This window comes from Rhea americana, unplaced genomic scaffold, assembly GCF_003343005.1.
Source record: "Rhea americana isolate MKP2758 unplaced genomic scaffold, rheAme1 scaffold_434, whole genome shotgun sequence".
NCBI classification, from domain to species: Eukaryota; Metazoa; Chordata; class Aves; order Rheiformes; family Rheidae; genus Rhea; species Rhea americana.
In genome coordinates, this window is record NW_028186573.1 from 160,772 (window position 1) to 187,814 (window position 27,043).

Genomic DNA, 27,043 nt, shown 5'->3' on the forward strand with positions numbered 1-27,043 from the left:
GAAGTGTCCTGTTCTGTAGTTATAAAAGACATTTTTTTCACTTTGATATTTCATCTCAATAAACAGGTTTTGATCTTGGTTACGATGGATTAAAGCCAGAGTAATTCCATTACAGTAAGTGATGTTAGTTTGGATTTACACCAGTATAACTGAGGTCAGAGTCTGGCTTTAATTGTATACTTTCTTAATTTGCTAAATATTACACATTTCCCAAGCAGTCTTTCTAGTCTCCGCTTCAGTCCCTGCTGGCTCCTCCTGCTTTCCCAAATTCAAAGGGTAACAGTGTAGGTGAAATTCACTTGGTGAAAGATTGTTTAAGCAGGGCCTGCTTTTTATTAGCTTGGCTGTTTTTTATTTTTTCAACACTATTTAAAGTTTCATTGTATTCAGGATGGGATTTGAATTCCTCGTGCTTTTCCTACGTGATTCAATTTTGTCAATTAGAAGCATGGCGTTTTAAATTACGGGGTGAGTTTAGACGTTATCATTGAGTAAGAATTGTATGCACTAGTGACATTTCAAAGCTGTTTTTTAACTCTGAAATTTAGAAAGAGGAAAAAGGTTGTGCCTTAAGGCATTACTGTTAATCAGGAACATAATGTGTTTGAAGGAAAGAAAGCATGGTAAATGCAAGACRTGACTTTGGAGAACAAGTTGAATTATTTTTTTTCCTGTTTTTGTTTGTATTTCCTGGCATTACGTTAGCTTTGTAGACATGTACTCTGAACTTCATTATGGAGTATTTTAATTTGCCATGTGTGAGAGACATCTGAAATTTCACCTAGGTTATTGTTAGTTAAATTGGGTTTATTATTAAGATTAGATACTATTTGTGGTTATTATAGTTTATTTTGTACACTGAGGTCTTGATCCACATAGTACCATAAATTCGTAGTATTTGTACCAGCGTCTTTACAGTTGGACTTCCATTTTTCTAGGATCTCCACCTTCATATGGTTAATAGTCCTGCCCGGAATATTCCGCTCTTACTGTAGCGRCAAAGAAAGGATGAGGAAAGAGAAACACCACCTCTTGCACAATTGGAGACCTTGGGCACAAAACACTCAAGAATGTTTTTGCATGAGTTCTGTTGATTTTTGATATAATATTCCTGCAATATGAAGTGTTTTTCTGGATTTGGGCCTAAGGATTTGCTTCAGGCAACAAAGAATCTTTGGCAGAACTAGTGATTAAACCTGAATAAAGCAGTCTTAATCATTGTGGATGGTATTCTCTACTGCAGAAATCTGAATGAGAGCTTTATAGAAAGACTGAATCAATATTCATGTCTGTACCTGAACCTCTCCTGATTTCCACAGAACTACTGTCTTTGCTGTGAATATACAGGTGGGCAGTTTGTAAAAACAGACTGTTTCCTGATCCTTCRCAACACTGTCATTTAAAGAGAGTTAGTCATGCAGTTAAGGTCTTGGTTCTTTGATGTTGGTGTTCAAGACAGCTAACCTGACTATTAACATGTGTGGGAACTTCATGTTGGTTTGTGAATGCCACTTACAGCTGCAGTTTTTTGTTGCATTTTTGAGTCTTCTTTTGGATGCAAGAACGTAAGATGTAAAGGCTCTGAGTAGCTTCTGTAGCACAGTGATCGGTTTGTATAGCTGCTCTTCCTCCTTAGAAAGGACTGCGCTGCTACCTGGAAAATGACTATGTCTAATGCAGTTGGTGATGGAAGTCTCATAGTTGGCATCTGGAGGCTCTTGAGAGGGTGCTTAAAAGCAGGAGGAGGGTCAGGACAGTCTGCTTTCTGAAGAGAATGCTCTTTAAGGCAGAGAAGTTATTCCATTGCCATGTGCAGAAAGCCAGCTTAGCCAGGTAAGAAGTCCCAAGGCCTGAGACTTGTATGGGGCAGTTAAGTCACGCTGAAAGGAACTGCAGTCAGAAGTTTATTTTTATCAGATCTGAACTTCTTGTTGTGTTTAAAGGTGTTTGTGGTCGTGATATTCTTCTTCTAGGACTGTACTTTCTTGCTTTTCTGCTGTGTTGTGCCTAGACGATGTAGCTAGTGAACCAGACCTCTCATCACCAGCAGGACTTTTGTTGGAAGTATATGTGTCAGTAAATGGGGGTGAATGGCTGGTTGAAGATTCAGTGTTGGGCTGCTGCATGRCTGGACTGCTGAGTCTTCAAGCCTCTGAAGCACATCAGGCATGAGATTAGTACTTGAAGATGTACCAGAGAGACCTTGCAGCAGAACTAGGAAGACAGGATCCAGTTCCTAAGAGCAAGATTAATATTATTTTAAGACTAGCTTCAACTAGAATATATTCTCTCTTAGAGGTGCATAACTAGGGGCCTTGCTCTTTCAAGGAGGAAGAGGGACACATTCAGTGGGATGATTTGGGCCACTTATGTTATTAATTCATACAGTCTGTTGAAAATTACTCCCTTTTTAATAGTATAGTGTGTTTGGATGAGATTTCTAGATTTTTTTTTTTTAGCACCTCTAGGGTCTTATCAAGCTCTCATTTAAAAAAGTGTTTAATATTGTGTGCTAAGCCACTTGACTTTGTACTAGAGAAGCTGAGAAGTGCTCACTTGCCAAATCTGATGTGACAGTGGTAGCAAACTGCTCAGGTGTACATTGTCATACTAACATCTGGAAGCAACTGCTGCTGTTTACTGAAAGAATATATGCCTAAGCCTAATGATATTAGAAGGCTACGTGTATTTTTGTGTCGGTCTGACAAAAGACTGAGAGACAAGAAGCTCATGGAAAATACAAAATAAACACTGAAACCATGTTCCTACTCCATTCTGCTCTTTGTTAGCACAAATAGAGTGGGAAACTTTGATATTAAGGCAGTGGAAAACTGCATCAATTGCGAGCTGACTTCGCTGGTGTAGATCAGCTTGCAAGCCCCCTTATTTCTRCTCAGTGACAAAGGTCAGTGACAAAAATCTCAGACTGCAGTGAGGGCAGACTTCTGAATTTCATCAGTGGCACCTTAAGCGAATGTACTGGGCTGTCAGCTGCAGCAAGTGAGAAATTAGCACCCACCTTTCACTCGCATCAGCTCCAGCATGGGAGGAGTTACCTCTTAAGCTAGCCCAGTGTGAATGGTCAGAGTGTATTTCAGAGTACCTGCATGCGTGTTCTGAGAGTGAGTTTGTTCTGGAGCTTGATGGCTTCAAGACAATAAATCCAAAGTCCCCAAAGGAAAGAAAGCTTTGTGTTCTGTGTTGGTTAAATGGGCCAAACAGTTGAGAACAATAATCATGGTAAATGCTGCCATTTTCTTAAATTTAGTAATTCTTTAAGAGTAACTTTGATAATTATTTACTGATTTATCGTTTAATTTCCATGTGAGAGTTGTACATTTCTGCGGTAGTTTGAGTACTTCTTGTTGGACTAGCTAGCCAGAAGATCAACTTGGGAAACACAGGAATCAAGATGAGYGAGTTAGTCTGAGCTAATCTTGTGTGCTGTGTTTTAGCTGATGCTGCCAGTCTAAACATAAACAGTGGAATTATTTTGAACAAAATATAAAAGGTAAGCAAACTGAAAGCAAAGTCCCTGCATAATGAATTCCTGCTAAACTGATTGAAGTAATCCTCATGCCTAGTGAAAAGGCTATTTTGTTTAGGGTATAAAAGCTAATGTTCTCATCTTTTCCTCTTCCCTTCCTCCCTCCCTCCCTTCCCACCATCTGCTTTTTGAATTAGTGTGGAGTGGCTTGCATTTTTACAGTGGTAAAATTCTGTGGAATTTTATAATCCACAGATAATATTTAATTGAATAAAAATGTTTTCCTCTCTCTCACAGCTTCCTAAAAACTGTGAAGCATTCAAACCGGCACTGAGAGCAAAAATAYTCTCATGATTTTCCTTTTTCTTCTTCCAAAGCCGTGAAACAGCTTTCCTATAGCCATTAACCTCCTGTTCTGTTCAGATGTCCCACCGAGTGCTGGATACATAATGTCAAGTTCATTACAGTCAGTGCCAGAGCAGTGAGCCCATGCAAAGAGGAGATAAAATCTGCATAGAATTCCCACCTRCTGATCCCACCAGTGTTGCTAGTAGCACAGCTGATTACGTTGAACTTTGATGTGTGGATAAGCATGGGTGAATCTGGATGGATTAGTAGTTACCCAGGGCTTAGATAGTTAAGCTCTCATGAATCCTGCCATAATGAGCTGCCTAGAGTTATTGCTTGTGTAGAACAGTTGGCAAAAACAGAAGTGTGTTTGTAAGCACACTGCCAGTGAAAAGGGAATAAAAGCCACTTCTGGGACCCAGAGATGACATCTCAATCCTACTGCAGGCCGAGTGGCAGTGCCAGGCYCTGTAACCTAGATGTATCGGGGCTGGTTTTGTGAGTTACGGGTTGCAGTCTTGAAATCAGTTTCTGGAAAGGCATTTCTGGTGGCTTATCCTCAGCAATAACGGATGCTGCAGGTTTGGCTGCCTCCCGGAGCTGGTAGCTGCTTGCCCGGAGAGCAAAGATGTTAGTTACAGTGCAGTGCTGATGGCAGTTAGCAAAGGACTTTCTAGAATCCTTCTGTTTGTGTCTTTTCTGAGGAGACACTTCAGCTTAGCACAGCAGCATACATCTACTTCAAAAACTTCCTATGGCCAAGGGATTTCATGTAGAGTTTGAGGGAATGAAGAAGAAAGTGACTGATGAAGTTACAGGGCTGTGACATTTGTGTGCAACTAGCTTATGCTGAGATGGCTGAAGAGCTGCTGCCACCAGTTCTCCACTGCAACATGACTGAGCTGCTTGTGGTGAAGCCCTAGAATTGTTGGGTTGCTCAGGTAGAAATAAAAACTGAAATCAGTGCTTTCTAAAAGACTGTGTGACTCTCATTTCCAGGTTCAGTTCCMTTTTAGTCTTTTCTCATTAGACTTTTAAAATTATGTTGTTACATTTTAAGGTGTTCCGTTGCTGGTTTAAAATCTCAATTCTATATGCCAAATAACTGTCAGCGCAAATGGTGTTTAGACATCAAGTGGGGGATTAATGTAGGATGGAAGCTAGAGGAGGTCAGTGAGTCTGCAGAGTCTCCTTCCAAAGTGGTAAGTAACCAAGGCTGGTTTATGGCCAGATCCTTGACTGCACCTTCAGCATCTGAGCCTTCGGTGCAAGAGGATTTATTGAACAAATATTCTCAGACATCCRTTACTTGGCTACTCTGGGGATTATTTTTAGATTACTCTTCTTACCCCAGGTTAAAAGGATGAGGGAAATGCAGTGCTGTGGAGGTAGGAAAGTTTTGCTGCTTCCTAGGCCATTATTAAATGGCTTCTACCCGTTAAACTTGCAGGAATCTGCAGCGCGAGTCGGGAGTGCTGAATTTGTAGCTGGGCGGCCGCAGGGCGGCCCGCGTCGCTGCCCTGTAGCTGCTTTCCAAGGGGGAGAGCTGGCGAGCAGCAGGCCACCCCACGAGGCCCGTCTGCTGGCTCCCACCGCAGAAAGGAGGGAGCCCTATGAACAGTTTTGTCTCCAGCAGCCCGTTCGAGTGGCTGCGGAGAGACTCACAGCCCAGGCGCGCGAGTTCTTCCCTCTCTCTGGAGCTGCTGGGTGGCCACTGGAGTTTCTCAGGCGAGCTGAGCCTGGAGAACTCTGCAGTAAGTTTACCCATCACAAAATGATTTCTACTACTGCTTAAAAATGTTTTTGTGGGTTGCCTTTCAGCAAGTTGCACAATTCCTAATGATACTGGTAAAAGTTAAGGAATGGGAATCACCCTGCAGCTGGTTCACCAGTTACTAAGGTAAACAATGCTCGAAGAAAAGTTTAGATGATGTTTATCCGGCCTTCAAAAACTTGCTGTGTTTCCCTTTTTAAGTTGACATTTCAATCTGAAATGCAGCTTTAAAAAAATAAAGTTAAAATGTTTCGATATTTATTTCTGCCTGGATTTTCTCTACTTATTATTATCTTAATAATAGGCTTTAAAAAGAATCAAAAAGTTGACTTTAATCTGGTACGGCAGTAATAGATGTTATTTTAAGCTCTTTAAGGAGACTCTCTAACAGATACTTCTTTATTATTATTTGAATTTGATAATATTATTTGCCATGAAATTCCTTGTTTTGCCACTTGCTTATTGATCAGTTTTGTGAAGTGGACATTTATTCGTAATGTATGAGGATCTGAATTTACAGTTATAATGATTAAAAGGAAATGGTTTGGTTTTTCTAATGATTTTGCCTTGGTAATTCTTTATCAGTTACTTCTGTAGTGTAAGAGTTGGAGGAGAGCTTGGGCCTATTCTAATTGAAATCAATAAAATCTTTTTTGCTGACTTAAAAAGAAAGCAGATGCATTCTTAATAGAAAGAAAATTTTTGGTATGKAATAGACTCATAAGTGGAATACAAGGAGTTTTGCCTTGAGTGTGACACAACTTCTTTCTGGCAGCTGGTCTCAGATTACTCTGTTCTTGTTGTGCTTGGAAACTCCCTTTCCAAAGGATGGTACTTGGATACATCATAAAGCATTTTATGGTATTGAAATGCTGGTGTTCAGGCACGTGTGTGTGTATGCATGCACTTGTGCATACACACGCAGACATACATACTCACACACACAAGATGCCATGTGTTAGAAGTTTGTGCTTTTGTTCTCCTAGAATTTTCTGCAAGAAATCTTTTTTTTTTTTTTTCCTGTGTGTCCTTTTAAGAGACACGTGGCTTGATATGAAAACGCTGAGGAAAATTCATTTAGTTATTTTTTAATTACACATGTAGATTGTGCCTGTCCTTTGGAAAGCATTCCCCACGAAAATGAAGGTGAGGGTTTTTGAAATGGATGATAGCCATGGCTAAATCCGTGAGGAAGCTGCTGCCCCACCGACACTTGGCATACCCTGCAAGCCTTTCCGCTCCAGGAGGAGCTGACGCCTGACGATCTGTACCGYGCTGGATCCAGGAGCTAGGATTTTGGGCTTTCTGCCAGATGCGTTGTTAGGACACCTTTTAGTCTGAGGTTACGGTCTGTTAATTTATACTCGCCTCTCTTTGGTCGGTGTGTGTGTGCAGCTGGGTGGCTACCTGGTGGCCTCAGCATGGGGCCGCTGCTCCGCCGTGCTCGTTAGGCAGGCTGCTTCATGAGTTGCCTTTCGTGCTTCTCATTTCTTCACTGTATTTTGACCTAAACCCCAGCATCGGTCATTTGGTTAGCCRCGCTGGGATCTTACAAGATAGGGCTGTGGGCAGAGACGAGCTATTTTCTTTAGTCTTTCTGTTTAGGGCTAATTGTATGAGTTCTCTGTGCGATTTGCTGATAACTTTTAGAATATGAAAGTATAAGAAAGCAAAATTTATTTAAATAACTTTTCAAGGACTGTACCTGGCACTTGAATAAGTTTTAGGTCATTTTTTTTTTTCTTTTGCTTTTATTGTCCTTTTTTGGTGAACCTCCCCCTAAAACTTACCGTGTTCTATATGAGAAGTTCATGTTTTAACAGTTTGGTTGTTTTGCCTCTTCCCAGGCTATTTAATCCTTTATTGTTCAAAGGAATCCCAACAGCCACATTTAAATATGATACACCATATTATATCTATGTTTAATTTTTTTTTTACTATAGTATTTTTTTTTTTTAACCATTAAAAGGCATTACAAAAGCATAACCCTGTTAAAGAAAGAACAGCACAGGACTATTGGTAACTTACTCTGGAAAATCCTTATTTCCAAGCTCTCTTGACAGTTTTAAGCACCAAGTTAGTCTGTTAGTGTTGTGATCTCCATAATTCTTGTAGACTGGCTCCCTCAAGAAATATTTACCAGTTCTCCTGGTTTACAAATAGCTGGTTAGTAGTTACACACCTTGAAGTCCTGCTCTTGAGGTGGCCTGTCACCACGTGTTACGTAATGTGAATGTAGAATAACTCTTATCATGATGAACTGAGTAGTACAGGCATGTCCTGCTCTCAGGRTGCCTGGGTTGCTGTTGATAACTTTATTTGTCTGTTTTTATGTAGATTTGATTGCTGAGTTCATTACTTATTTGGCACTCTTCATGAAACAGTGTGGCTATAGTTCAGAACAAGCCAGTGACTTTTTCAGTTTTGATTATGCCTTGTGATCACACTTAAAAACCTAACTTGGCTTGAGAAAGGTAGCCCTCCCCAAGGATCTTTAAGTCTCTTAGAAGAAAGTAATCTGTGAATATAATCTTCAAGCAGAAGTTTTTAATTAGACRTTGTAATTGAATTCATCTCTTCCGGAAAACCAAAAGAAGCTGTGACCTTTTTCTTTTCTTTGCCAGTCAGCCTGTGGGCCTGTACTTTAGAGAGATACGTTTAGGGGACATAGTGGGAACCAGAGTTMAGTGAAGAGGCAGGAGCCTTACGGGCTCCCTTGCGGTGACTTGCAGTGCCGAAGAGGCTCCCACTGGCGGAGTTGTGCGATTCCCAGCCGGAGCAGGGGCAGCTGCTGTGTGCCTGCTCTAGCAATGCAGCCAGCTCTTTCGGTAGCTCCCAGTAAGTCTGTCTTAAGTGTTGCAGTAAATAGATTCATTCTGCGATGTAATACAAAGTATAAATTTTGAATTAAAAATTCGATTTTAAATACTGTTTGATTTGATTTCAAATTACTGAGGTTATTAATCACAGAACAACACTGTAAAATTTGTARTTACGTTCCTTCCAGCCTTGTTCTTAGTATTAAGTTCTTTATCCAGCACTGTTACAAGTGTTGAAAGACTATTGCCAAAATACACAGACCAAGAGATGAGACAGAAATAGACCTGGATTGAGCTGAAGTTCAGTCTGGAGAATGAATTTAGAGAGCATTATGAACCGAATTTTACTCAGTTGAAATTGTTGTTAACGAGGGGAAATAAACAAAACAGAAAGTGATCTGATGACCCTGTCAGATGTTCACTGCGAGTTATGAGCACAGGCCTGTTTTGGTAAATGACTGTTGGTGCTTCTGCTCTGTACAGTAAGGAAGCAGTGGTTGTAGTTCTTATCAGTTGTTTATCCTYTACTGTAGACTGAAGGAAGCAAATTAGACAAAGGTTGCATGCTGTACAGAGTAAATAAATGCATTTTTTTATCGTGTCTGCTGATGCTTTTTCTCATTAGAGATGAAACAGCTTCTGTACTCTTGGAAACACTAGACTGGCAAGGCTAAAACTGAAATCSTTTATGCACCTAAGAGAGACGTAAGAGCACAAGCAGCAGTTTGGTACGTACGTACTTTACTGGAATGGCTCAAGGTTTGGAATGTAGAGGACCACCTAGTTGTGAGAGACTCGCATAATCTCCATGGCTCTTTGAGTCCTTTGGCCTCTCTCAGGGAGTGTCAGCCGAATTGCCAGCTGCGACTGTGTTTTTTCATAATTTGGGCAATCATCCATTGACAGTTGGATAGAGGCAGCCAAAGTCATTTCAGAAATGGTGTCTGCTGGCCCCCTGATGAGAACAGGCCTCCAGGGCCATTCAAAGAACCAAGGGAATGGAGGAGAAAGGTGGATTCTCTGTGTTCATTTGTGCCCATAAAGACTAACCTCATGTTAGTCTTTTTGCATTTGGGACACTTAATAACCACTGGCATTACTTTGAAGTTTTCTTAAAAAAACAAAAAACAAAAAGCACTTAGAGTCCTGATTCTGGGCCTATTGATCTTTTATTTGTACACTGGCAATAGGGAAATTTTTCTTGCCTACCAGTGGAACCAGAGTGAATGTTCTTTTAAATGGGTTATTTTCTTGGAACAGAAATCAGCCTTAAAATCTATTTAATTTWGGCTTTTTTTCCCCCTTCAGTTTCAACCTGAGATAATAGTTTTTCTGTCTGTGATTCCCTAGTGAGTCTGATATAGTGTCACCCACACTAGGCTTGAGAAGCTGTAAGACACTTTTGTGCATCACTCAGTTAAGAAAGAATTTGTAGGAAACTTGGATGTATTTCAACAGGCCTTGTGTGGATAAGGTTGTTCTGCACATCTTGTGTTTTATTGCTATAGTCCTTGAAAAGGAAGAGTTAACAATGTGCTAGATGTTATTGTCTGTGCTAGACAAATTAACACCTATTTTTTTATTATTTGTTACTTCATGTGGTTAATAAATTTTAGAAAACTCTGTGCTGCAGGTCCATAAGCTGAATTTAGTGCTGGTTGCAGTAGACAAAAGATAATACTAGATTTTTACCACTGGAGGTCTCCAAGCTAGCTTTTTCGTTTGCAAGAACTGTAAACACACATATGCTTTTTTTTTTTCCCCTGTCTTTTTAAAGTCATAATTCTTGTTTTCCTTGAAAAAGAGATACAAGGCTCTTAGATGTCGTAATAGTGGAAAATAGTAATACAAACATGCCATTTATTAAGACACATTTGTAAAACCTCTCTTAGATCTTTATGGTCCAAGTGTCTGTGCATTTGGCCCCTGCCCTGAGATGAAGGTGAAGAATTGGACATACAAGGGTGATGACTGTTGCCACCAAGTGGGACTAGGCTCAAGCTTCAGTAGTGCTATGTTAAGCTACATGATTTTTTTTTTTTTTTTTTTGAATAGCCAAGGAGAGAAAAGGCTCTGTGGGCAGTCTGACTCCTCCAAGTCAGTCTCACAGTAGTAGTTGTCTTAAGCTGAAGTTTGCATATTAAAGATAATAGTCATAAGTCACGCGGCAGATGCAGTTCAGGAAACACATGTGAGGTTGCTGCCTTTATTTGGCCTTTTTTCTGTCCGGTTAAGAATCTGCTAAGAGTTGCTCACTGTAGTTCTTGGGCTTTTAAAACATTATTATAATTAAACCCATGTTAGGATCTGAAAGTCAAAAGCAACTGAGTCACGAGGGAATATAGCGTAGGAAGAAACTTTAATTAGCTTATTACATGTTTCTAATGCTAAGCATTTCGGCTTGCTCCAGGGCTCTTTGCATTTCTAGGGATGGTCTTTCCCGTGGGGTTTACCATGGCCCTGGGGGACTAATGTTGATTATAGGCAGCATCTCCAAAGCTGCTTGTGCTTCTGGAAAAATCCAGCTAGGTGCGTATCACTCTGGGTTTGTTTGTGGTTTTGAAGTGCTGATTGCTTCCTGGGAAATGAAAGGATCCGCACAGCTCCTCCTGTTGTCTTTTATGTCAGGTGAGGGCGTCTAACTCTGCAGAATGAAGCTGAAAGCTGTTTTGTTTTTTTCTAGTTTGTTTGCTTTTGCTTGTTTGTTTGTTTTCCTAGACGACGGTTAATAATACTTACCTAGTAGTTTATACTTTCAGAGTCAACTGCCTGGATTTTGTAATCTGCTATAGAGCTTTGTAATCAGTTAAAAATGTGGAGCAGCATTTTTTTAATCACATTCGTGTTTGAAACAATGTTTTTTCTGATTCTCTAAGTACGTTTATGCCAGCTGTCTGAGGAATAAAAATGTCCACTCTGATTTGAGAGTTTGCAATTACATGTATTTTTCTCTTATTTAGTTACACCTGTGACTTTGGTCACACCATGCTTTGTAGGAGAAGAYGAGAAATACCACAGTGAAACACTTCTAATGGCAGCTCATGAGTGGTCTGTAGCTGGGTGAAATCCTGATGTGTAGGACCCAATTTGCTGTTAGGAAATTAAAGGTTCTTGCTTATGTGCCCTTAGGACAGGCAGCTGGCTGAAAGCTGTTTAACAGAAACTCTATCATTATTTTCTTAATCCATGGCAGGTAGCTACTCCTAAAGGCCTTTGGAAGAGCTGTAGGCAGAGTCTCACAATGAATTAGATACAGAGAGGGAAGTCTGAGAAAGAGCTTTATCTGATTAAAGAAAATAAAAGAAAATAATGCTCTGTGTTCAGCGCTGCTGGGAAGCAGCCCCTGAGGAATAATTGCRCACCAGTTTCTTTGAGCAGCGGTCCTGACTAAGGCATCTCAGCTATCACAGCTGATCATTCCCACTCCTTTATCACTTCTGTGCTTGAGATGGTTCAATTGCTTGAGAGAGCGTGCAGGAAACCGGACTGATCYGCATGAAAAAGATGCTGTAAGAAAGATTTTGTTTGTTTATTTAATCTGTATAGTCAGATTACCCATAGCTGTGAAATGGCATTCAGATGGAAAGGCAAGATGGGAATTGCCTAGAGTGGTATTACTCCAGTGAGCAATGTAACCTTGCCCTGTCTTTGCTCCCTCCCCCCTCCTCCATTTTTTCTGATACCTTGTTCACTGAAACACTGTGTGCTAATTATCCTGCTGCTGGGAAATCTTACTCCAGACCTTTGGAAGTGGACAGAGTCTCTAGGAGTGGGAGCACAAGAGCAAGCGAGGGCTGGCCTGAATGGGTTCCTCACTTCCATTTGTGCCTTCTAAAACCTTTCTTCCTTCTTCCCCTGTGTCATATAGTATCACTTTCTTCATGATCACAATACTTAAGATTCTCCCAATATTGTGTGAAAATAAGACACTTACTGGACATTCTGGAGATGTAAATAACTCGTTTCCATGGTATGACCTTCTGTAAATTCTTATTCATACTATTTCAATGCTTAACATACAGTGGATGGTGAAGACAGCGACCACTTTGTAAATGTGGCTTTGAGATGACCATGTAGCAATTTTATGTATACTACAGCTCTGAAAGTTTTTCTTTTCTTTTTCCATGAGGATATCAAAGTCTTCATGATGTATACATTTTTTTTCCTCAAGGAATGCACTTAAAATGTGCACATTAKTAGAAGGAATTCTGTGGATAAAAGAAGTCTTCAGGACTTGACATCTCTGCTGAAATTCCTTAGGCTATCAAGCACCAATTAGGGTACAAAGAAATTCAGTGTTCTGAATTTGACCGTAGGTAAATGGTTTCCATATTGCTTTGCTAGTTTCTCCTAAAGCATCCAGCTCTCCAAAACAGATATTTTGTGCAGAGGACTTGCGTGGTCAGGAGTAAGAGCATGCCAAACTTGCAAACGCTCGCAGCAGTAATTGTGAGTTATTGTGTGTCATTGGGTAATCCGTGGTTTTCCCGGCATGCTTGCTGCTCGATTTGTATATAAACTTGCAACCATTTGAGATGTGGCAGAAGGACACAGAAGAACATCAGAGCCTTTCTGAAGGGCCACTTTGTCAGTTTACTACAAACTTTTGTGTTTGTTTATGAAGGAGAAGGTTTTCATCAAATTTGCCCCAGAAGGGACGTATCAGCATTCTTCATCTTGCTCAGATGAGCAAGTGCTTGTTTTGATGCTGTCGTATTTGGTCAGTTGCTTRGGTACAAGCTCAAACACCATATTGGTTATGTTAAGTTGAATTTTGAGGTTTTACAGTTTAGGAAATCTGGGCTTTGTTCAGTAACATGTAACCATTCCTTTAGAATATGTTTCCTTTTATACATAATCAGTTTTATGTGTATGTGCAATATTAAGTCTTGAATCACCACAATTAGTTTGGAAGAACTGACATTTATATTTTACTTTAAAGACACAGGAATTTAGTACAGCCTAATAAAGGCGAGCTGTCTTGCTGTGTTTGTATAAGGTTTTTGTACTTTTTGGACAATCGGTTCTAAAGGACTGGGGAGAGGATTTTTGGGTAATGAGCAGTGAGGAAAACKTCCAAAACAAACCATGTCCCAAATATTCCAATATTGGTGCCTAAAATGGATTAACATTTCAGCACCAGAATTTATGTATTATGTTGGAATATTTCATGTGTCAGTCTTTGCCTGAAGAACTAGTATAGTTTAAAAGAAAAAAAAAATCCCTCTGCTATGCTTGACTTATTTGCAGAATCAAGTTTCTCAGTGAAGATCCTGTATTTTGAACTGTATAAATATGCTTGATATGAGGAACATGTGACTTGTGTTTGATTTATGCATATAGCTATAGAGATTTTGGGCAGTTTTGGATGCTGGTTGGTCTGCGAGTTGATCGTCTGTATGTGTTACATACAGATGCACAAAACGAAGCAGTCTTGCGCGGCTTGCACCTTGAGTGTAGCAGAATGAGAATAAAAGAAAATGAGCTATTTCAGTCCTTGTGGCCAGGGGGTCACGTCAGCTGAATGAGCGGTGGTGTGACGGCACGTGAAAGGCAGCTGATGCTGGGTTTTGGTACAAGCTAGTGGGCGTACAGATGGCGAGTCGGTCACTTCACGCCASCGCCGCCGAGGATGCCGGTGCCATCGCTAGGACTGGGAGAGCACCAAATAACCGTACAGCTGTGAAAGGATCAGGTTGCGCCGGCGGGGAAGTGGCGCCGGTCCGGAGCGGGTTCAGGCGCTCTGCGCTTTGTAAGGCTCCTGCGAAGTTTTCGGTTCTCTCCTAACTGTAGGTAACTTCATACTTGMTGCTGAGTAGCGAGATTCCCTTTCTAACCACACATTCACAAGATGCCTTTTTAACTTACTAATTTAGATGGCATTTCGAAGACTGTTCTCTACTGAGCCCTCAGCAGAGGGCGGCCAGAGCCTTAGTGTGGTCCTGCTGCGCGCAGGATTGGCACCTGCGGGCGCTGCTACGCTGCGCCCTTGCTGCCTGCAAAGAAACGGAGAATTTTCGTCCAATGTAAACGGGATGTGTTGTTTTAGCTTAGCTGAAGCAATATTGCTCCTTAGATTTTTATTTATGGGGAAAGAGAGCCTTTCCAAAAGATTTACTGCTTTAGAATTGAAAAGTTTAATCCTTAGACTGACAGGGAATAATGGAGCTTGTGGTTATACTGTACGTATAAAAAAACCATTCTATTACATGCTTTAGAACAATGGTTGGCAGGGAATAGATTTTTAAGTTTTTAATGTTTATTATATATATAATGTTTAATTTTTAATTTTTTAAGAACAATTTGGAGATAGCTTCATTATAGGCATATGCTTTAAAGAAGACACCAAGGAGGATCAAGGTAGCGGCTGGACCAGTAGAGAAGGGAGAATGGCAGGATGAAGTATGTGGAAGAGCAGTGAATTCTTCTAATGACTCCTTTGATGATGGTGGAACACTTTAAACAGTATAGTAAATGATGTTTACAGGTAAATGTCTCAAATCAAACCCATACAAAAATACCTTAAGGCAGTTTAAAATTAYGAGAAAGATGTTGTGTAATCTCTTGGGTGACTTTTAACAAATTAAAACCTACACTCAGGTAGATACTCTGAAATACAGCCTCCAAGTAAACCTACGTGTGATTGTAATAGACTTCAGTCATGGCTGTTGCTGAAACTCCTGTGAAATAAAACTTCAGAAAGTTTAAAAAAAGAAAAATATCTAGATTACATGGATGATAAGTACATATTAACTTTTATAGAGCTTGGAAAGTAGATTTGGTCTGCTGAGGCAGCACTTTTGTGTAAGCTGTAGCTGAACTAAATTGGCACCACGACGGCTTCCTGCTTTGCTTTCACCCTGACTGCATAATTATAATCCATCTTATTTGCTGGTACTCATCTGATTTCTTTATGAGGTGGTTTGGGGCATTAAACTAGCAGAAATCTACTCACTTTTTTTTTTCTTTGCTTGATGACTTTTCTTTTGGCTTAGCACTTCAAACCATCTTGTTGAGCTAGATGAAACCCATTACTGGCCCAAGGACAGTGCAGAAATATGTGCCCAGGACAGGGAAAGAATGAACTGGACAAATGCCAGCTTAGATTAAGGTAAACTGTAAAGAAATTGCAGCCTTAGGAAAACAGCTRGTTAGAGTCGTATTTGAAACTAATTATGAAGCCCGTTGCTCAGGAGGCAGAGGGAGGCCCTGTGGCACTGCTAGTGGACTCCCAGATCTGTGCTGCTGTTGCCCGTAGACTCCGGTCCACTGTCCAGTCAACTTGGATTTGATGATACCCTCTCAGTTCTCAATATACCAAGACACGGCAAACACCGTGATTAAAATTAATTGTACTTGAGTTCTTTCTGGCAATTGCTGTTAGAGAAGCTAAGATCTTTACTGGGCTTCTCCATCTAGAGGGGAGATAACCTTTCAGGCCGGAGAGGTGACACACTTTTTGTAACATCGGCCAGTGAAGCTCGGAATGTGTATTCTGGGGGGAGAGGCCTGTGTCTGTAATAATATATTAATTTCTGGTGCAGCCGCTTCTGTTTTGCAGATTTTTATTCTCTTCTGTTACAAAGAACAATGAAATGATGGGTCAAAAGTAAATGTGCATGTGGGAGAAACAGAACACTTTATATGCCTATAATTTTAAGGCACATAGAAGTAAGCAATAGTKTTTTTTTTTTCTTTTAATACAAAGATTACTAAATTTAAAGTCTATTGAAACCGTAGATTTCAGTTCCAGCTGTATGATTTTTCAGTTTGTCCTTTCTGTTGTTAAATACTTTTTCTAGTCTTTTTTTTTTTCCCCCCTCCAGGTCTTATGAATCTGAAACCATTAACTTCATTTGGAATTGTCTGTTGATAGCTTTGTGTTTTTTTTCTTACTACATATTTCCCAGTCTTTTTTTCATTTCAGAAATTGGTCCAGTGACGATAACCACAGATCCCAAGAAATTTCAATATGAACTCAGGGAACTTTATGTTCAGGTGAGCAACTCATTTGTTCTCTACATACTTCTAGCAACAAGCCGTTTCCTCCAATCTTTCTTTTCTTGTTGATGTTTATACTGCAGTGCATCATCAGGATGTCGGCAGTCTTTCTCTGTTATTTGGTCTGCGCAAACTGTTTATCTTCCTATTCTCTGATTGCCTGAATTTATATTTTACATCTTTGTATGATGACTCAGTTTATTGATCTTATTCAATAACACAGAAAGACTACTTAGTAATGATAAAATTTATTTTGCGTTTTAATTAGTCCTGTCACTTGTTCACAGGCCTTTTTATGAACTGTTTTACTGTGTTCTGGATCCTTTTTCCCCATGAAAAACCTTCATCAGTTTTACAAACTAACTAATTCAAGTGCAAAAGGATGGAAAGACCCATGAAAGTAAATTCAGTTACTTCCTTCACTGCCATGCATTGCTATTGATTCAAAACACCAGGTTTACCAGGTATTGATTCAAACCCACCATCTTATCCAAACCCTGTAAATTGCCTCTGTAGCTGTGCTCTGGAGACAGGTGACAGCTCTGGAACTAGCAAGAGGCCTGATTCTGTCTGGTGAGAACAAACTGTAAATGAGATCTGGATCCGATGCTGAAAGGAAAGAGAAGTATTGGAATAGAGTTTCTTTTATCCAAAGGAAATACAATGCCTTTTCTCAGTGAAGCAATGAAAAGAATCTCATAAACAGYACGCTGACAGCTGTGGGTGGTCAGTCTTGTCTTTGTTAATCAAGCAAAATGCTTCTGACCTGCAGAGAACCTTGCTTGAATTAGTAGCACTGGACAGGACTCCTCTGTCTAAACAGATAGATCTTTTAGAAACTGGTATATGGTGAAATCTCTTTTAATAAAAGGTTTTTTGGAAGCTGCCAGTGCTAGTTTGAGTAGAACAATGAATAGTTGAAAATTTGGCAGAAGGATTGAAGTTCAGAGTAAACAATAGTATTTTCTCAAGGAGGCAGAAAGTACCAATCACTTTTTTTTTTTTTTTTTTGCATTTTTTTGGTAGCATAGTTAAACTTAAAGTCCTTCTAGTCTTGATTTTTGTTTTTATAGCTATAACAGAGCATAGTAGCAATTATTTAAAAAAAAAAATGTATAAATCAAGTGAAGCTTTTGTGAATTTCAAACTTCACTTGCAAGCAGGTTATTTAAAAATTACTGTGTCTAATGAATTTAAGTTTTTCTAAAAAAAATACTAATCACATATTTTATAATTACTTTTAAGATATGATCACTCAGCTAAGACATTCATTGACCTACATTTGTTCATTCTGTTGTCGAAAGCCCAAAATATAGATTAAAAAAAAAATCAAAAGCAGGACAGATAGGACATGTTGCAGTAGTTCTTCCAGAAAATGCAAATATTTCCTAAATATTCTTTATTAATATTTTGCCTAGAAATATAGAAATTTAGAAGCCTAGAAAGGCTATTTGAAAAATACGGGAATGAATGCTGGGGAGTTGGGGGAAATTTTGGGATAGAGTAATCTTGAAAAGATGTAGAACAGGTATTCTCATTAATCAACAAAGCTAAAATTAACGTCAATGATAAACTATTTTAAGGGGTCTGTGRTGTATATATAAAACCAGTTAGATGGAAATGACCTATCAAGGAATACTGCAGAATTTGTCATCACTGGACATCAGGACAAACCCAATTCTTATTTTCCAACAAAATTCATCCAGGCACAGAATGGTTGGAGGGTCTAGAGGTGACAGTAGAAGTAAGAAAAATCTATGTATTTCTACATAGAAAATATAGAAAGCTGTATGGATTTGCCACCCTTTGAGTTACAAAATAGTCCTATGTCATTTTGTATAGATGTTTCTGAAAATAAGAATAATAGATTATGGTCTCTCTAACACCTTCAAAAGAAAGTGCACGATGAAATACGTATTTGTTTTCTTCAAGATGACCTCTGCCAGCCCTACTTTATATGGTTTCTRTTGTATCAATGGATAACTATTCTCTGTGTGTGGTGCTTATCTAAAATCTGTATACAGTTTAAGGGAGAGAACTGCACTTTGTAGCCTTTCGGCTGAAGTTCTGCAATATCGCTGTTCATAAAAAGATTGCAAATCTAATTTACTAATTTAACAGAACCCCCCKCCCCCCAGGTTCTTAGGGTCTTCATACAATGAGGTAAAGACCGTATGAACAGAGTTAAGAGTTCTTCTGTGCACAGACCTGACTTAAATGATCTTACAAGCGAAAGAAAGTAGTAGAGGTTCACCTCGGTGTGATTACTGAGCCCGAACGGTTCGTTGCCGTTTGAYGTTAGGTAAGAATTAGTCTGTTTGCATCTCGTTGAAGAAACGAGGCCCTATCCCTTTTGCAATCAGAATGATAAAGCAAGAATCCATTTGACACCTTAAAAATTGATCCATTTTTCCCTATGTTTTATCTGTAATTTACTGGGAATCATTCTTACAGACAATGTTCAATAACTTACTCTTGGGCAGCAGTGGCTTCTTAGTGTCTTTTGTAGTGTAAACCAGATTTTGTGTATTCTAATATTAAATAATTTTCACACTAGAGGATTGTTTGCATAAGAAATACACTTAAATCTTGTCTCTATTTAAAAAAAAATATTAGCTATACTCACAGAGTTTGAGTGCTGAATGATCCCAYAGTATGGATGTTGATATACTTGCATAAACAGCTTATGAAAAGGCCTTACTTGAATAGTTCTGAGAGTAAAAGTGACTTCTTAATGAAAATAGTCATCTTTTGTAGTTTGTAACATTTTTTGAATTAGTTGTTAAATTAAGTGGATACAGTGCCATTTTAAATAAATATATTGCTACTAAATTTAGATCTAAAATCTTATTTTTGAATCTGTCCTGACAGAATGGCAAACTAAACTTTCTGAGCTTTACTCACCACTGTTTTTCTAGAAAATGTCACAAGGTAATTATAACCATATTTAATTGAAATTTGGAGAAAAAGGCAGGAAACAYTTAAAGGAATGTTTCATATAGGTGTATGAACTGATGCATTTTTGTTTATACTTGTACCTAGCTGCCTTTGGAGAAAGCAACTCCTCTACATTATGAGGAACAAAATTTCACACTTGCTCCCAGACCAACTGTCCAGTTCAGCAGCATTTTTCCTGCTATAGGTAAAAAGTAGCTGTTGCCTTATAGAACACTTGGACTATTCCATGGAATAATAGTCTGACAGACTTAAAATGGGACTAGAGAGTTTTCTCTACTAAGAAGGTGACTGTAGAAATCAGCTGGTGTCTTGACATTGTGTATTTAAATAGAAAAGTGTTTTTTTTTCTGCTGAAGATGCCATTGACTTTGCAAGAGCAGAAAGAAATACCTCAGATATACTGATCTGTCCCATAGGATATATAAGCRTTGCCAAGATGAAGTTCTGACATGTGAGTCAAAAGCATTTTTGAGGAATTATCTCTTGAGCTTCAGGCAGTCTGGAAACTACCACTTGCTTTTCCCATAAAAATCAGACTACATTTAGAAAGGACTGACTTCTGAAAAGAAAAATGGCAAAATACTTATTCTTTAACATAGATAAGTTTATTGAAAGATTTTTGCTTTGAAATTAGATTAAAGTTACTGATAGATGAAAGATTGTTGCTAACATTAACATTTCATTGGGGACAGCTGGTCTCCTTGGAGAGTGGGGCACCGGGGGAGGCAGGGTTTTCCCTGGTGTGTGTCTCTGCGAGAGCGTTTAACCTCAATGTAGTTTCTGATTGCATCTGAAAAACTAAAAAATTGATGCAATAATTACATTACCCTTTTTTTTCTTTTCCTTTTCTACAAAGCCTCTGAGGATTTGTATGTAAGTATGTGTGAAGGCATGCTGATCRTAGAAATAATTTTTAATCTTGATTGTGCAGAAATCCGTTGCCGTTTACGGGGGAGGGAAGTTACTGTTTGTGTTCGGCTCTTTGCAAAGTTACATCTTCCACGTGCCAAATTAATATTTATKCAAGAAGAAAGTGCCCTTGTATTTAAACAGTATTTTCCTTTTTAATTGAGGAAGGAAAAACTGACCCTTTCATATAATATTAAATAAAGTCATACTTGGAAGCATTTTGATTAAATAACAGCCTGAAAGTTGTCCAACTGAGCAGCTGCATGCTAGGCAGTGCAGGTGGCTGTGAAGACATCACCTGCGACCCCTCTGCTGAGCTCCCTGTGCTGGCTACCCCCGGGGGAAACTAGCTGAAGCTCCTGCTAATGGCTGCTGTGGTATTTAAATGTCCTTCCTGAGAAGWGCTGAGATCATTTCCCATCTGCGCCTATGACGGTGACCTCCCGTGACTGCTGCATGCTACCAGAGCAATTAAATCCCCTGCCAGTAAGGGAGGGTGCGAGTGGAGGAAATGGAGCTGTCACGGGCGCCCGAGCGAAACGATGCATCCTGCTCCCAGAAGAGGTGAGAGGGACCAGGACACCAACCATTTTCAGCGCTAACCACAACTCCCTCCTTTGGCTTTATTTTCTCTGAGGAATTGTGAGTCTGTCAGAGCACTCTACAGAAACCATACAAGGCTTTGGAAAAGCAAAACGGTTAAATGATTAGAAGCTGAAAAAGTATGTGTCTTCAATGACCCAAAAGAAAAAAAAATTAGTTGATTTGTTTGTTTTTTTCCTTAGATTTTTTTTTTCTAATTGTGAATAGGGTGGTGGTGATTGTCCAGAGATGAGCGTTGGGGCAATTAAGATCGCTCTGGAAATCTCTCTCCCTGGTTCTTTCATCTATGTGTTCACTGATGCACGATCCAAAGATTATAGACTTACCCATGAAGTACTTCAGCTCATTCAGCAGAAACAATCACAGGTACAGCGGGGATTTACGTTCTAAATTTTTGTATGCCTTTAATGCACTGTGTTTTCAATATTGAAAGATGAAATTCTTATCTGTGAGACTCCATGAAATCTCTTCATACAGAAGGGCTCACGATACTGCCATTGTAGCAACTATCTTTGATTTTCTTGAAATAGAAAATTACCTGGTCAATAAAAATTCAAACGAAAGGAACCTTTTCTAATGTTGTGAATTAAATAGTGGGAGTGAACCCTTCTGCGAGTACAGATGTTCTAGGTCAGCTTACCAGTTGGGTGGGCATTTTTAAATTGTTCTCACATAAGAATTTTTCTGTGAAATGGAATTGCTGGTAGAAAAGTATCACCTGAAGAATCACTATGAAGACTAGAATCACTGCAAAGTGATTCTTGTGTTTCCCTTCTTCATTGCTTTTTCCATCAGTAATGAATGCAATATATCTCTCCTTCATGCAAAGTAATGTGAATCCATGCAAAGTAACATGAATCCATGCAAAGTGATACAGTTCTTTTTTGTCGTGCCTTACTGCCATCTTTACGACGCTTTCCTTGCTAAATTTTGCACCATCCATCAACTGACTTAATCTTTCTTGTTTWTATATATATRTGTGTGTGTGTGTATATATGTTTGTGTACATATATTATTATTATTTTTTTTAACTGCAGGTAGTATTTGTGCTAACTGGAGACTGTGATGACAGAGAACATATTGGTTACAAGGTCTATGAAGAAATTGCCTCAACAAGCTCTGGGCAGGTTTTTCACTTGGACAAAAAGCAAGTTAATGAGGTAAATTCTGCTGAATTCTGCTATAGTCAGAGAAGACAAACACAGTGTCTAAGCCGAACTTCACCAGCTTCCTTCTGTGTGAGAAGGCTTTCAGGAGTGGGGCCTTCCAGATGAGGAGCAGTTACATGCTCTGGGAGCAGTCCTGTGGCTGTACCACTCTGAGTGAGTGTGCAGTATCAGCTTTCAATGAGTATTTTGCAAATAACTGTTAATAAGTTAGGACAGAAATGTTCCTCACGTAACTCTTTAAACTATGGAAACATGCTAGCTTACGACTACCTGTCAATATTTTAATTTGTCTTAGTTGCTTTGCGATTGAGATTATTGCTTCAATAGTTTTGACAGCCCTCCTGACAAGTGGTAATTGAGTGAGTCACAGCGACACGCTTTCTTGTGATTGTTGATCCACAGCCTTGAAGGAATATTTTCTTTGAAAATTCCAGTGATTCTTAGACGCAAATGAAATTTCAGTAGTGCATGAGAAATTACTTTGGAGAGGGATGAAATCACATGTTAGTTTTTTGGGGAGCTGGAATTGTTTGTAAGTGTTGTAAATATTTCCTTTGACCTCATGGTATAGGCAATAGCTGGATGAGGTTTTCTAATAAAAAAAAAAATCACTTTTCTTCCTTTTCTTTCTTTCCTTCCCGGAATTTGGACAATGACAAATGTTGGAGATACATTGCAGCTTTCTGTTGTTACTGCCTAGAAAGATCGAAGGTCTTATTGTTACCTTATATAATAAGATTTTGGCAGTGGTGAGAAAGTGATCAATAAACAGAACTTCCCAGAGGATTTATCTTCTCATAATTAGGTGTATGGTTAGGAGAAAGAGAAATTAGCTTTGGGACTGTACAGTTTCTGACCTGAATTTTGCACTTATTTTATGTGAAACTTAGAGTGTTCCCATTTTGATTACATATCTTTAYTTTACTTTCTGTGGAAAAAAACAAGCACAAGTTGCATAAGCAAGTAACTGAAGGCATATACACCACATAAACAATCCTAGAAAGGAGAATGTGGCATTTTATGTTTTCTTTCTGTGTAGTAAGCAGCAATAATCTCGCACCAGCCTCAAGACTAGCCGAAATAAATACTTTTCAGACAAATTCATTGCAGAACTTCAATGGGAAATGCTGTTTGTCAGATAAGAAGTTTTGGGATTTTCTTCATCTTTTTTTTTTTTTTTTTTTCCTTCTGATTTGTGGAAGGTAAAAGCAGAGAAAACAACTTGTAAGTGCTAAGCAATCCCACATTTGTAAGTAGAGCTGATGTGCACTATTCTATCAGCAGCCTGCCTGCTTTCTGAACTCCTTAACACTTTTCTGGTTCTGAGAATACCAGCTTCTGATTGAACAGTTAGTTTGTCTTTGAACTCCGAGTAAGGTTTTAGGTGAGGAGTTTGAGTAGCAGCTTCTTCCTCCTTCCCACTCCGTCTCAATATTTGCTCTCGGCAAGTAGCAGGGGGCTCCTTCTCCGGGGCCGGGCAGCCCACGGTGCGTGTAAGAGCAAAGGTTGATACCAGCARGCGATGGTATCAGTAGGTGCTGTTTTTGCACAGCTTTTTGGGGGGACAAGGGAAGAATGCAGTGCCTTCTATAATCACAACTCTGTCAGTGGTCCTATGCTGTAACCAATCCCCTAGGCAAAACTAAATCTCTTTCGGAAACCATCCACAGTTAACTGCTGCTGGGGTTGCAATTAAAAAATGTAAAAGGCTTTGAAGTAACTTTAATGAACGTTGACCTCACATAAAACTAATCCTGGATTTAAGGGACTGTGAAAAAGAGTTTACCAGAAGTCTACTATCCCAAATAAAAACTCTGGATTTGCAGATTTCAGTTCAAGATTGGAAATCCTACTTTTTCAAGAGGCATGTCCACCAATGGCTGGATGCAAGCGTACAAGATATATAGTAATATTCTGCATCAGCTTTTTATGGTGTATTCCTCAGGCATGCTTCAACAGAAATAAAACTGGCAGTTGTCTTCATCTGTCTAGTCAATGGTGGGTAAAGTATAAAATTTTATAACTGCTAAAACAGTCACTGTTTTGAGCCTAGAGATAGCTAATGCTAAATTGTCCATTAGGAAAATGCTACAAATTACTGAATGTGAACACCCTGCTAAAACAATGTTCTGCTTTGTTAAAAACATATTTGATTATTCTGCCCCAAGAAAACCCAAACAAAGCTATTTATAGTGTACAAAATTGCAAATCATTGCTCTCATCCTTGCCCTTTGTGCATTAGTGGAGAATGAAGCAATATTATGAACTAGCTACAAGGAAACACAACAAAACAATACTTGATGTTTATCCAGCGCTGTGTTATTAAGAAAACTAGGAACGCTTGTTGCCTTTTTTCACTCCTGAAGCAGATTTTACCAGCTTAAAATTTACAATTAACTCTACTCAGAAAACATTGCAAATTTCTCATAGTGTGGAGCCATGTATGTTCTTAGCATATTTGGTAGAGTTTAATCTTGTCCCAGGCCTCTGAGGAAATGTAAAAGTACTTTATGATGAGAGACCTTAAAAGAGTGGCTTATTTTTCAGATTTGATTTTGAGGTTCTACTTTTATAAATTATTAGCAGTCTCTGAATGACACTTGACTATAAATTGAGTAGTCTTCAGTTTGAAATTTTTCAGGCTCATCTCTGGTTTTGAGATTTTATTCTGTTGAATCATTTTTAAAATGAATGTTCTTTCCTCTGAAAGARCAGTGGTTTTGTCATTTTTGTCTCCACTGTCTTGGTATGGTTACTATGTTCATTTTATCTCAGCATTTAAGTCCTGAAATTGAAAGTTGTTTCATTAGGATGGAATTCCCTTGGCTTCAGTGGTGTTCCATGGTTGCTTTTGTAGGCTTAGGACTTAACTTGCTTTTGGTACAGATTCAGAAAAAATAGTGTACTTTTTGTTTGTAGGAAGAAAACTTCATATGTGACTAAAACATCTGTTGTGTCCAAGTCAAGGTATCTTGTAGCTAGAGAAATTACATAGTATTATTGGTACCTTGAAGACATATTTATAGCCTTCAAAAGCACGATTGCAGTAGTTGCTCAATGAATTTTAAATTAAAGTATTTTCATTAAATTCTCTTATTAAAACAGATTTTTTTTATCCATGTCCAATTTTATTAGTATCTTGCAGAAGATACAGTTTTTGATTGGAGGCTATGTTAACCAACACTTACCAAGCTTCATTATAGGCTTAGAAGTATYGTGATTCCTGCACGTGATTCTGATGCCCAAAGGTTTGTACTGGTGCCATGACTGGTATTGAGCAGGAACGATCAGCAGACAGTGAATTTGGGAAAGCTTAAAAATGGCTGAGGTTAATTTGTCGTTGGTGGTTCATATCACACCTCTAAGTTATTTTGATTGTTCGAGGTAAAAATGGGTCATTTACTGTCGCTAATAAATGAGTCTGACCAGTATTGTTAAAGCTGGGATTTCACAAGAATGTAAACTGGCTGAGTTTTGTATTTCTTTCAGTATTGAAACACTTACTGGGTTTTCTTATTCTAACCTGAATCCTAAACCCCCCCCCCCCTTTTTTTTTCTCCCCTGCATAAGGATGAAATATTTCCCTAGTCTGTTTGAAAACACAACTTTTTCTGTGTTTAAAATACAGAATAAGTAGAAATGGATGTTCCATGTACACTTCCAAATCAATAAAAGGAGGGAAACTGAGAATGACTGTGGAAGGCAACTGGRGACATGGAGCTGGACTCTAGTGTAAAAGCGGGTGTTGCTGAGTGACTTGAAAGGGGAATGAGACCAGACGTTACTGAAAAATCAGTTTAAAATTTAGATGAGAAGCCTGTGAATAAAAGTGGTGATGTGACTAAGAGGAGATTGGGATGGGGAYTGAACATAGCTGAAGAGACACAAACTGATCAAAGAACATGATAAAAAGAACGAAGTGAAAGGGTTGTTCTTGAGGGCAGTATGCAGCAGATTAATGCCTGTAGGATCACACAGATCTGGAACCTAGAATTCTTCACATTAATGAATTCTTTGCTGTGAACAGAAATCTCTAAAATCTGCTGGAAGAGCATCCTATTTCTTGTGCCTGCTTAGCCCTCATAAGGGTGACAACCTAGGAGTTAAACCTGTGTAGCCTGGTTTAGTATTAAAGATCTGCAGTGTTTGTGAACAAGGTGGATGTTTGGATGATGCAAGGAAAAAGATTTTAAACTTTGTTTCACTTTATTGGAAATCTAAGAGACCCCTTCCTCCACTGCTTTACAAGAATAACATGAAGGTAGTAAAATCAGAAACTCAGAAGTTAGCAAATGCTAAAATTAAGGTTGCTCACATAATGTCTCTTCCTTTCTCTTCTCCCTCTGTSCCTGTCATTATGATAGAAAAAGAAGGAATGGTTTCATGGTAGAGGCTGCTGAACGCTGCCTTGGAAGTAKTGTATTCATAGGAGATTTATATTCATATATAATTTTTACATACACTGTCTCAAACTATTAAATATATTTTTTTTGTACGCAAACAAAAACTTTATTAGAATATAATGTAGTTTTTAGCTTTGGGTTAGAAGCACCTCCATATAGATAAGCAATGAAACAGTTAACTTCAAATCCTCTTTCTCTGACTGTTTGAGAAGTATTCTTGAGACCTAGAATAAATGGGAATAGAGACCATACTYTGTATATTTTCCAGGTTTAAGTGTGCGTTCCAAGAAATGACCTGACAGCAGGGCAGGTTGCAAGAGCAAATTCTCTGGAGAATTACTATAAATTATTTCTATGTTTGCTCTTCCCCCTCTAATAATATTCATCAAGTCACATTTTGGCAGAACTGCATAGGCTGTGGTTTTTTGGGGGGCTTTCTAGGATCCCAAAGGAAAAAATATCTACTTCGAAACCAGTATTACAGCAGAATTGCAAACGTCTTTGGAACAAGAAGGTTGGGAAATAGGACTTCCAACTTTGCCTGTTGAACTTTGGGAAAAAATATAACCACA

At 38.9% G+C, this 27,043-nt stretch overlaps 1 protein-coding gene across 1 annotated transcript in view; it reads left to right on the forward strand.

Moving 5' to 3' along the window:
* Positions 1 to 27,043, forward strand: part of HMCN1 (hemicentin 1) — a 184,698-nt gene that overhangs the window by 15,601 nt on the left and 142,054 nt on the right. The window contains exons 2-4 of the mRNA XM_085315669.1: positions 16,356 to 16,426; positions 21,107 to 21,265; positions 21,937 to 22,059. Coding sequence (XP_085171795.1) covers positions 16,356 to 16,426; positions 21,107 to 21,265; positions 21,937 to 22,059 — 353 coding nt within the window. The remainder of the gene's footprint in view (positions 1 to 16,355; positions 16,427 to 21,106; positions 21,266 to 21,936; positions 22,060 to 27,043) is intronic.